At 43.0% G+C, this 12,799-nt stretch overlaps 1 protein-coding gene across 1 annotated transcript in view; it reads left to right on the top strand.

The window, feature by feature from the left end:
* Nucleotides 1-9,922, top strand: part of LOC139456439 (inositol polyphosphate 5-phosphatase K-like) — a 31,428-nt gene extending 21,506 nt beyond the window's left edge. The window contains exon 12 of the mRNA XM_071238147.1: nt 6,684-9,922. Within this exon, the coding sequence (XP_071094248.1) occupies nt 6,684-6,695 (12 nt within the window). The 3' untranslated portion in view covers nt 6,696-9,922. The remainder of the gene's footprint in view (nt 1-6,683) is intronic.
* The last annotated feature ends 2,877 nt before the right edge of the window (nt 9,923-12,799 follow it).

Genomic DNA, 12,799 nt, shown 5'->3' with positions numbered 1-12,799 from the left:
CAAAAATGGAAGTTTAGATTTTGTGGATTTCGTAAGGTTTGCAAAGAATTGTAAGATCATGCTTTGCCTTAATGATTCTAGTGTTAAGAGAACATCAATAATCTTCAACACAATTATCACTCATTTACATATGGCCAGTGTTTTACGTAGTGAAACGGGAGCATGGACTCTCAATCATTGGTTATGGAAGTAACCTGACTTCCATGAGTCAGTATCTTGCTTATCTTGCTTTGTAGGCCTCGTGAGTTGCTGTGCATTGACAAGTGGTTGTGAAGTGAATTGATGAATACCTGCTCATCTGTAGCGAAATCTCTGAGTCATAACAGAATTGACATCAGCCTTGTGTAAAGTCTGTAAGATTTCTTGTGCTCCTTAAATGACACAGGTAGTCTGCTTCTTCAGGGAGAGTAGCTTTGGCTGCTGAAAAACCCTTTACATCTTGCAAACTGAGGAGACTGCCTTAGCTGCTCTGATGGAATAACCTCGTTTAATGAGGCCATGCTAATATGTACCATACGTAGAGCATGAAAAGTTCTGGTCTTGGATGAACTTGGTTTGAGTGAGGATGTAGTAGGAGGTTTGGCCAGTTCAGAAGTTTTAGTATCGGGTTTCTTGCTGGCTCGACAAGATCTGGAACCTCAGTTCTCACAGGCCAGTAAGGCGCTAAAAAGCAGTTGTAGATTGCTTGTGTGTCGAATGTTTGTAATACCAGTACCTGTGGTATCAAGGCTGATGGGGGAAACGTGTATGCGTTGAGGCCCTCACATGATATTGCCAGAACATCGACTGACCAGGCTAGTGGGTCTGGCACTGGTGACACAAACGTTGTTATCTGATTGTTGAATCTGGTTGCAAATAGGTCTATTAATGGCCAACCTTTCTCCTTTATTTCCCATTGAAATGCTTCCGGTGGAGCTTTCATTCTGTTGGTGATGGTTTTTCAAGGTCACGGCAGGCAAATCTGCTTTTGGAGTTGGATAACGGTGTTGCCGCGATATCTCAAGAACTAATCGCTGGATTGTCTTCATATTTGGAATTATGGTGTATATACAGACTCCGCAGACACCAGTCGGTTTTGGTGACCTTGACCCCATTTTCAAGGACACAGCAGGCAAATCTGCTTTTGGAGTTGGAAAACAGTGTTGCCGCGATATCTCAAAAACTAAACACTGGATTGTCTTCATATTTAGAACTATGGTGTATATACAGATTCTGCAGACACCATTTGGTTTTGGTGACCTTGACCCCATTTTCAAGGTCACAGCAGGCAAATCTGCTTTTGGAGTTGGAAAACGGTGTTGCCGCGATATCTCAAGAACTAATCGCTGGATTGTCTTCATATTTGGAATTATGGTGTATATACAGATGCCGCAGACACCAGTCGGTTTTGGTGACCGTGACCCCATTTTCAAGGTCACAGCAGGCAAATCTGCTTTTGGATTTGGAAAGCAGTGTTGCCCCGATATCTCAAGAACTAATCGCTGGATTGTCTTCATATTTGGAACTATAGTGTATATACAGACACCGCATACACCAGTCCGTTTTGGTGACCTTGACCCCAATTTCAAGGTCACAGCAGGCAAATCTGCTTTTGGAGTTGGAAAACGGTGTTGCCGCGATATCTCAAGAACTAATCGCTGGATTGTCTTCATATTTGGAATTATGGTGTATATACAGATGCCGCAGACACCAGTCGGTTTTGGTGACCGTGACCCCATTTTCAAGGTCACAGCAGGCAAATCTGCTTTTGGATTTGGAAAGCAGTGTTGCCCCGATATCTCAAGAACTAATCGCTGGATTGTCTTCATATTTGGAACTATAGTGTATATACAGACACCGCATACACCAGTCCGTTTTGGTGACCTTGACCCCAATTTCAAGGTCACAGCAGGCAAATCTGCTTTTGGAGTTGGAAAACGGTGTTGCTGCGATATCTCAAGAACTAAACACTGGATTGTCTTCATATTTGGTACTCTGGTGTATATACAGGCGGGGGACATTTCGTCACTTTGTGACAAATACTTGTTAGATTTAGGCTGTCTAGCAGTTCGTACAGTTGAAAGGTCAACTTTAGAAGGGTTTTGATTTTGTTGCTCCTTGAAGATAATGTTGAAGGCCATAGTTGAATTGTCTGTTCTGATCATCAAAAATTTGTTTCCCAGTGGGATGTTTCTCGGATAACTGCCTCGTATTCCAGATAATTGATGTGGAAGGATGTTATGTTACTTCCGAGTTGAGGTGTGCTCCTAAACCTTGAAGTGAGGCGTCGATGTAAATGTGATTGTTGTAATCCTACTCCTTTAAATAAGTTCCTGTGCAGACAGTCGATTTTACTTCCCAACAAAAGAAGTGTTTCCTCAATTTGTATGGCAGACAAAGATTGAAATCCCGGTACTCTAGGCACGGAGTTAGAAAACTCTGTAATGGACGTAAGTGTAGTCACCCTTGAACAGTCAGCGCTGGAGTAGATGTTAGTAGACCTTGCTGTAAGTAATTCTGGAGCTAAAGCGATCAGCGATAGTTGGGCTTGTTTACAGGCAGTGAAATCTTGATGCGTGATATGCAAATCACCCTGCGCTGACATATAGAATACTGCATTCTGGTAAGGGACTAGGTACAATGCTCCCAACACTGATCATTCAGTGTGACAAAGTCATGTGCAGAGTTCTGAAGCATAATGGTGTATCTGCAGTCAGTTCCCTGCAGTATCTGGGACACCCGGTGCAGTAGCAATTGGATTTATGCATGTAGATTTCTAATAACTGACTGATCCTCCCTGTACAAATAAGCCGAACTGGTAATATACTGCAATCACCATAGCAGGGTTTGGTTTCCCTAAGTCAGAACCATGATTCCGGAATTTGGGTGCCAGATAGCACATGCCTACTTGTTGACTGAAACTATTGCTGAGTGTGGCATTAAAACAACAATTTTAAAAACTGTTGTTGACCTTTTCTGTTTCGACATGTAAATCGCCGGCTTGAGATTATTACTCTAAATTGTCTCATTTGTGTCAAACCTCATGGTGAGTGGTTCTTCATCTTTTGTGTGCTCCCCTGGATCCACGACCGTAGTCATGTGACTTGTCATGTGGCTTGCGACAAAAAGCTATTTTTAGCTCCCCAGTGGCTGTATTTAAGTTTCTCCTTTGCTTTGGATTCCTAAGAAACACATCTTTTGAATTGAGTTCTTTGTAAAGATTGTCGATACATTGAACTCATAGTCTGTACTGATCTTATTAAGATTTGATCTTTGGAATCTTGCATCACTTTCCTGTTAATGTTTGAAAATGACCATTGAAAATAGTTGTTGATTCCCAGGGTGGACATAGTAATTCTTTTGTGTACATGTCTGACCAATTAGAATTGGCTATGAGGCCTTAACCTCGAAGCAATGTAAGCCCTATCTTCAAAGACCTGCTATTGGACATGAGTGAATAATCTTCGTCAATCTCGGGTGCTCGGAGAAAGTGGGGTATGGCATGCTTGGAAACTTTCTCTGGTTGAAAGTGTGTGTCAAGAAACCTTATGATCTCGTTGCTTTAGCGAATGGGATATTAAGGCTTTCAGCAATGTCGACATAGGTTTTATCGGGGAAGTGGTGAGTGTGTCTATGTAGTCACCCTTGATGCAGAAAGTGTGAATGGGAGAAGAATCCCAATCGGTGATGATATCAGCATCTATCCGTAATCCACGTCATTACTTCATGATCCTCATGTATTGAGGATAATTATGCTAGGATGTATCGTCCATCGGAGGTGGTTCAAACACTTCCTCCTCTTGCCAGAAGATAGGAGGCATTTGGGTTTGGAGCTGTACATGAAGACTGAGAATTCTGAGACCTATTGTGTGCCTTCGTCGTTGACTGTGCGCAAGATTTGTTGAACATCTGCTGATGAATGGCAATTAATACCTGCTGCATAACATAAGCTACTAATTCTGTATTTGTAGCAGACGCTGGCATAGTACCTTGCGTAAACAAAGGAGGCTGCGTGAAAGCTGCCGGGTGTGTGAACACTGTATTGTGTGAACGTTGATGGTTATACGTGGCCTGCGCGAAGGTATGCGGTTGCATAATGCTTGTATCATGTGTTTACAGCCTGGCTGGATGACAATGGGGCGTCCGTGAAGGTCTGCAGCTGCACCGCAGTGGGCTGTTCTTTTGACCCTTAGACAAAGTAGTAGTAGATCTAGTAGATAATGGCAGAGGTTTTGTAGAGGTTATGACCTCTGCATAAACATACTCTCTTACCGGAGAAGACTGCTTAGCTGTAGGGAAAGATATAGTCTTCTTCATAGCTTATTCTTGTTGTTAGATCGCCTTACTGAAGGTTTCAGTATGCTTATCTTCTTTTTAGACTCCGTGGACTTCTCACTAGACTAGGGAGTCGACGGGATATTTTCCAAATCAAAATCAAAGGTCAAGGTGTAGATTCTCGTCGTTTCGTCACTGAAGTTGCCTCCATGGATGTTAAGGGCATGCTGACTCATGTCGTTTTTGATCCATCTTCTTCCTCTGCACTACAAAGATATATTTGTCAAATTCCCCCTGCTATGGCACCCAGTGCATAGAGAATACTACACTCATTCTCGTTAGATACCATTTTTACGAAACGAGTGGACTTTCGTAAAAATGGTATCTAACGAGAATGAGTGTGGTATTTTATTTATTACCCACGTTAAATATATATTTAAGTGTAAATACATAACAACTTTCGTTCGTTGACAGACCAAACTGAAACCGGTTGCAAAATCTGGTTGTGCATGAATATTGATATATGACCAAATATGGGCATTGTTGACATGTTTATGCATACGCATTAACAACACGCGCCTGCTGTTCTGTTTGCAAACAAACCAGCACCGACGCTCAAGATCCTTTTGGAAGAAAGTCTTCAACTTATGGTAATTCAAGCACCATGTTGTTAGTACGCAGGACACCGATAAGAAAATTTGAAATGTGACATTAGCGCCGCGCTTTGAATATCGGACCAACAGTCAGTCACACTGCCAGGGTCCCGTCTGTGCAATCAAAATGGTTCGGTTTCCTGGATCTATCAGCTGAATTTGTATCATGTCCGTTCCATTTTGGAAGAGGGAAATCAGACTGTTCGCCAAAGACATTCATGTTAACTGTACCACCCTATATACTGAAGACGTGAAAATCAACAAACTTCGAACGATCGAAGGGCAAGGTCAGAAAAGACAACCTCGATCCACTCACAGCGTTTTACGCTAGAGATAGGGAATGTTATTGTTCACATTTGGGATGTTTGGGGCCACAAAATCAGAAGTCAGGCACACTTCCACAGAGTTTTCGAATGATTTGTATCGGAACTGTGAACTTTAAGTGATCTGGTCGTGCTGTCGTGTTCGTTCAACCATGAACAACACCTCCCGAAACAGCGCCATGAAATACGCTTCAAAGGGGACACCGATGGCACAACCGGATCACCCCAAGTAAGTCTCGATATCTGTCCAGACAGTTTAAACAGACTTCTTTTCACCACGCTTATCCTTTTACGTTAAATCAAATTGAAAGTTGCGAAAGTGGTCGGTTGCGTCACGCTCAAGGGACGCGCTCGATCGGCAGTCGTACATTGTAAATCGATTTATAGATCTAGCTCGATTATATGTCTGTAGAAGCTCTATGCATAACTTAAATAGAATATAGAATATATAGAATTTATATAGAATTTGATGCGTGTGACTATCTTGTTTGGTTTAATAAAGTGTTTGTAAATATCTCTCGTTCTCATGAATTTCTTCAGTTCTGCCTTGTAATCGCAAAATGAATGACGTCTCGCGATTTTTTATGGATGAAAAAAGTAGTCCCGGTGTGACAGAGGTCATGGTTATCCAATCAAAACGAATAAAACAAGGTCAACCTTGTACGACACACGTGTGAGGTACGGATTTAGTATCTTACCACCTGTATCTTCACCACATGGGTAATAAAGTTGAATATGATGCAGTTGGCCCAATCAGGCGCACATCCGAATCTGAATCACGTAAATTACATTTGTAACATGTTTTCATCATTCATATAGGGGCAAAATTTAAGTCCAAATTAAAACAAAAAATTATGCCAAATTTAAAAAATAATCATCAGATATTATGTATAGAAAGTAATCCAAGCACAAAAATTTGTTGAAAAAGGTTTGTTTTGAACAGATGACTTCGATTATGAGAACAGAAAAAAAGAATTCATAACTACACAGATGTCGCGAAAAAGAGAAGAAAAACATCACTGAATCAACCAACGTCCCCATGGGGTTTATAGAACAGATCGAAGTCAGTCACACATACATGTGGATACCACCACCTCGGTGAGATTCAAGCAATAAGTAGGAGTCAGGATAAGATAAAATATGTATTGTTTTTAGTAAAGATATTATTTATACTTATCCTGACTCATACGCATGAGCACCCACCTAGCCCCGCCTCTCTCCACTGATGTGTTTTCAGACCATTTAGTAGGGTAAAAGAGAGAGTGACGAGTTACTGGTCTCAGTCATGTGGTTCTGCTGCACCTGCGTATATACAGGGTGCGTTGTCGGGAGATGTTTTCTGTGTTCTCCAGGAACACAGAACAGGACGTTTCCACTACTATTCGAAAGAGAGAAGATAAGCAATAAGTATGAGTCAGGATAAGATAAAATTGTTATTATTGACTACTTGCAGATGAGCCCCTAAGTGCTGCTTCTACTGCTGATAGCCCTGTTCAACACACCTCAACATATCCAACATCTAACTAGAGAAGATTCCTTCTAATTGGTGCTGACAGTCATGTGACTTGTACTAGTCACATGACGTGTGCATAATCACCAGACTGTGATAAGAGGAGAAATATACTTTTTGGCATAATGACATTGTTGTGAATATTACAAATCTGAAATCATTTTATCTTTTGAGGAGTGCAATCTTCATTATCAGTATGAGTAGTTCACCCAAATTAGTCTGAGATACTCAAGCAAGGTGCCATCATATCCTCTAAGCTGAGTCCAAGTCAGAACAAGAAGGGAAATAGCCACTAGACCAAGAACCTTGAACACTTGAGTTAGCAAGGCCGCTTGTAAAGATTATTCTACCATCCGACATGTCTGAACAGTTAAAGCACTCAAAATGACATGGATTACTACAGGAATGGCACCATTCCAAGTGAAGTCATCTGAATTCATGGGTACATGGTCATGTCCCTTACTTATATAAAGACAAGGGATTTCTGTGACGACAAGGGTTTCACTGTTGTTCACCTATCCCAGGTATGTTATGTGTCACACTTTGGCTGTACACCGGTAGAAAAACATGTAACTTCCGCCACAACTTCCAATTCCGTCTGCTGCTTTCCTGCAGTCTTATTAGCATTCCTCGTTGAGAAGCTGCTACTGGTGAAGTGGTTGTGATGTGACTTGGAAATAATTCCAGTACCTCACTCAGATGAGAATATGTCCAAACTGTAGCAGTGTTCTCACTGCTGTCCCTGTGCGAGGGAGTTGTGTCTTGTTCGACGCAGACAAAGTTTATTTCCTTTGTATGTCTTAGCCAAATTTGGGCATTAAGTGGGATATGGTCGGTGTGAGGTTATTCACAAAGAATCTTTCAATGAAACATTATTCTGGGGTGATCAGTAAGTTCCCCATAGGGATTCCGGGTTGGGGGCAGTCCCCAGCAACCTGTGCTTGTTGTCAGGTGACTGAATGGCCTGGGTGGTCAGCTTCGGGGACTCCTGGTGTGGATTGGTACTCACAATATGGATCACTGGATTGTCTGGTCCAGACCTAATTATTTACTGGTTGCCTTTATATAGCTGGAATATAGCTGAGTACAGAGCTACAGAACAGACTGATCAGTGCGTTTTCAGGAGACATTGGTTGGCATTGTGTGTGAGTTGTTTGTGATTCATTGGTTGGTGCGGTGATATGAGGTGCCTCAACATGCTGTGCAGATTTACCACATGGAAGAATCTACTGATAGTGGGCTCGGGTGCAAGTTAGCCTCAGTTATGATTCTTGGTCTGTCAGCACATTGCTTGTGATTAGATCTAAGTGGTAGACATCTAGGCTGTCCTCCATTATTAAGCTGACACAGCATGATAGGATGGAGACACTGGTGTTTACCCCAACTCAACCATCTTGTTGTGGTCATCATCTCCCTGTAATTGAACTACATAAAGAACTAGGAAAGATTTTTTATATCACCTAAGTGTAAACAGAGATCTAAGGTATTACCTGTATATAAACAGTTGTAAGTACGGCTGTTTCTTACACTTGTTGGGCTTGTGTTTAACGTATTAAGTATATACAAATTATTATTGCATCGTGGACTCTTGTTGATGATGACTTCCCGGGGCATGGACAAGTCTTGGCTTCAGTGTTCTGAGGAAGGAGGTTATTTACAAACCCCATTCAATTTATCTTGGGTAGAAACGTCACCTGACTCAACTCAAGAACTAGCCGTTATCACTCCCGGATGATATTTATAGGATTGAATCAGACCTCAAAATATGAATTATTTCCTTGGGAGGCACATGGCTCCTATTTTAATTTTTCTTATGGAAATATTTTTGGGGCCATCACAGTTTTATAAGGAATCATATTCTAAATGAAATATGACTTGTAGAACTAGATGGGTGAAGTAGTTGTGAAACACCAAAGTTTGTTCCGGGCCGCAAGTGAAGCAGTGATACAGCGGGGTGGAACCAGGGGCTTTCACGGAGACATTGGTCAGGCTCTTTGTGGCAGTGATACAGCGGGGTGGAACCAGGGGCTGTCACGGAGACACTGGTCAGGCTCTTTGTGGCAGTGATACAGCGGGGTGGAACCAGGGGCTGTCAGGGAGACACTGGTCAGGCTCTTTGTGGCAGTGATACAGCGGGGTGGAACCAGGGGCTGTCACGGAGACACTGGTCAGGCTCTTTGTGGCAGTGATACAGCGGGGTGGAACCAGGGGCTGTCACGGAGACACTGGTCAGGCTCTTTGTGGCAGTGATACAGCGGGGTGGAACCAGGGGCTGTCACGGAGACACTGGTCAGGCTCTTTGTGGCAGTGATACAGCGGGGTGGAACCAGGGGCTGTCACGGAGACACTGGTCAGGCTCTTTGTGGCAGTGATACAGCGGGGTGGAGGCAGGGGCTGTCACGGAGACACTGGTCAGGCTCTTTGTGGCAGTGATACAGCGGGGTGGAACCAGGGGCTGTCACGGAGACACTGGTCAGGCTCTTTGTGGCAGTGATACAGCGGGGTGCAACCAGGGGCTGTCACGGAGACACTGGTCAGGCTCTTTGTGGCAGTGATACAGCGGGGTGGAGGCAGGGGCTGTCACGGAGACACTGGTCAGGCTCTTTGTGGCAGTGATACAGCGGGGTGGAGGCAGGGGCTGTCACGGAGACACTGGTCAGGCTCTTTGTGGCAGTGATACAGTGGGGTGGAACCAGGGGCTGTCACGGAGACACTGGTCAGGCTCTTTGTGGCAGTGATACAGCGGGGTGCAACCAGGGGCTGTCACGGAGACACTGGTCAGGCTCTTTGTGGCAGTGATACAGCGGGGTGCAACCAGGGGCTGTCACGGAGACACTGGTCAGGCTCTTTGTGGCAGTGATACAGCGGGGTGGAGGCAGGGGCTGTCACGAAGACACTGGTCAGGCTCTTTGTGGCAGTGATACAGCGGGGTGGAACCAGGGGCTGTCACGGAGACACTGGTCAGGCTCTTTGTGGCAGTGATACAGCGGGGTGCAACCAGGGGCTGTCAGGGAGACACTGGTCAGGCTCTTTGTGGCAGTGATACAGCGGGGTGCAACCAGGGGCTGTCACGGAGACACTGGTCAGGCTCTTTGTGGCAGTGATACAGCGGGGTGGAGGCAGGGGCTGTCACGGAGACACTGGTCAGGCTCTTTGTGGCAGTGATACAGCGGGGTGCAACCAGGGGCTGTCACGGAGACACTGGTTAGGCTCTTTGTGGCAGTGATACAGCGGGGTGGAACCAGGGGCTGTCACGGAGACACTGGTCAGGCTCTTTGTGGCAGTGATACAGCGGGGTGGAGGCAGGGGCTGTCACGGAGACACTGGTCAGGCTCTTTGTGGCAGTGATACAGCGGGGTGCAACCAGGGGCTGTCACGGAGACACTGGTCAGGCTCTTTGTGGCAGTGATACAGCGGGGTGGAACCAGGGGCTGTCACGGAGACACTGGTCAGGCTCTTTGTGGCAGTGATACAGCGGGGTGCAACCAGGGGCTGTCAGGGAGACACTGGTCAGGCTCTTTGTGGCAGTGATACAGCGGGGTGCAACCAGGGGCTGTCACAGATATGGCAGTGATCAGGATAAGTTAGGAGTATCAAACATAGGAGGGATGTTAAGACTTTGGACTTACATTTACCCAGGAGAAATAATCCGTCTGGGTAACTCATTATGTACTGTTTTTACATGTTTTATGAACTCATGTTGCAATGAGTTTGTGTCAAAATGATGACTTGAAATGGCCTAAGTGACATTCCAACATATCCCATGTCAAACTGCTCACTTGATGCGCATACATACATAACAACTGCATCTGTGTTGTTCAGGTTTCTTGGATGCCAAAAAGTGGATTGTTGGTTTTCCAGTTTAATATGTTGTATGGTTTAAGTCTTATAGCTCTGTCCTTGATAAGCCCTGTAGTGATGGTGTGACACAGACATCTACTCATGGACAGAAGAAAGGCAACACATACCAGGCGGACCCAAGTCACAAAGTCACTTAGTGACTTGGCTGAGGGGGACGTCAACACGAAAGGTGTCTCCAAATGAAAGGGGTGGTAACCCCAATCCCCTTGGATCAGCTCATGCATATGTGGGAGTAAACCGAAACCTTTGTGTGACATCACATCCCACTTCCATGCCAAACAGGGCCTGCTTGTTTTGTTTCTCAGTTTTGCAACACATATAGTTACATTTCAGTCTTTGTCTTGTTTTTTGATAAAAAATATTGATATCAAATGAAGCAGTAAAGATTTCCTTCATGTTTGCGTATGTAGCCTTTTTAATTTCCACAGAATATTTATGAGATGTGGTAATACTTTTCTATCCTGATATTGTATTATGTTGATAATACATTCCTTAACCTGTGACCTTATTCTGTAACTTGTTTTAACATGTTGTCCGTGGGCGATAAACAAATTCAAGGAGCCTAAACCACAGGAACTCCTCCCTGACTGAATCTTTTCTCCTGGTGAATGCATGTTTAATGTCTCCCCAGTCACAGGTGGAAGTGTTCTCTGTGTCAGATGTGTGACCACAGAACCAACTATACGGTTCACCTGTCAATGGTCAACACTTTATCCTGTTTTGTTTCGGCTAAAAACTTTTGGCTAAATCCACAAACGGATGATTTATGTAGATGAAGTGAAATTAACTTTTAGTGAATAAGTTGCCCAGTAGATGTATTATTTACTATGCTAATATTTCCTGTATGCATGTATGTCATGTCTAATCACTAGTTATGTGTGATATTGATCTTGTGTCTTAGCTATATTTGCAAGATATAGCTGTTAAGTTTCATGTAAGATAATTTACATTTGTTAGTTCTTAGGCATCTGTGTATGATATATCTCAGCTTTTACCAAACTTACATTTAAATCAAAATGTTTTTTAGCATTAACTTTTAATGTTTTTACCACTGATGTTTTACTTAATCTGCTAAAATCAAAGTCTCTTGGAACCAATGGTAGGCTGTGATATAAATTATTTCTTTTTTGTAGTGTATTAAGATTGTTCTAATCTTTTTAATCAATTGTTGCCTTTGTTTTTCAATGACAAGTTCATTAAGTACATTTTCTCAGAATTGACTTCTCCACAAACTTTGTCATATCAGCTGAATTGTTTATTCTTGTAGATCTGGTATTGGTGCTTCCATCATGACAGCTCAAAGTACTAGGCCAAAGTATTTTACTCTTGTTTGTTAAATGATGTAGTTTGTTTGGTATTTTATTGGTTATTCCTGTATTGCTCATTAACCCTTGTATCTGTGGGGTGTATCTGTGTGGTTATAGAATGGTTAGAACAATGTACATTGTATTACTCTTTTCCTTACTTGTCATACAGATTTGTGTCATTTTAATAATAATATGTTTTAGACAACAGCGTATTAATGATATGTTTGAGACGACAGCATATTAATGCTATATGATGATGATATATCAGAGATCTTTCAGCGAAAGTTTGTGTTTATTGATCTTGAGGAACTCCAGTTTAATGTCCACGGTTTGCTGCAGTGTATACATAATGTCAGCATAGTGTCATAGTGGACGACACGACCTGCCGAGAGGGAGACAGTGAGAGTCACCTGTCAATGACCCAATCTCCTGGCAATCTTGCACAGTATTGATGCACTGTGAAGAGACACATTGTACTGATATATTCTTCGTATTCGGATTCATGAATGTATTGATTTGATTGACGCTCAATCTCATTAAAATCAGATCTTAGTTCTCGCTACTGCTAAACAAAGATCTGAGGACATCCCATTAGGGGTCACGTCAGAACGACCTTTCATACGACCAATCAGAGCATCGCTTACCAGATCATGAAAGTGACAGTCGGAATGTGATTTCTAATCATGCAATCTCGAAAACTTTTACACACGGTTTTCCGAACGATAGTTACACTTTAACGACTGAATCCATACAATTTAGACCATATATTTGCCATTCCAGAATGTTCTTTTGTTCAGGTTTCAAATTGTTAATCGAGAATTTGTCAAAATATGTTTCGTAGCATAGTCGCCAATTTGAAATTAGTGCCGTAAAGCACGAGAAAGCTGCCTT

The sequence above is a fragment of the Haliotis cracherodii genome, unplaced genomic scaffold, assembly GCF_022045235.1.
Source record: "Haliotis cracherodii isolate W230 unplaced genomic scaffold, xgHalCrac1.p SCAF_11, whole genome shotgun sequence".
Taxonomy (NCBI): Eukaryota; Metazoa; Mollusca; class Gastropoda; order Lepetellida; family Haliotidae; genus Haliotis; species Haliotis cracherodii.
Note: the sequence above shows the minus strand (reverse complement) of the source record. Positions and strands in the feature narration are given on the sequence as shown.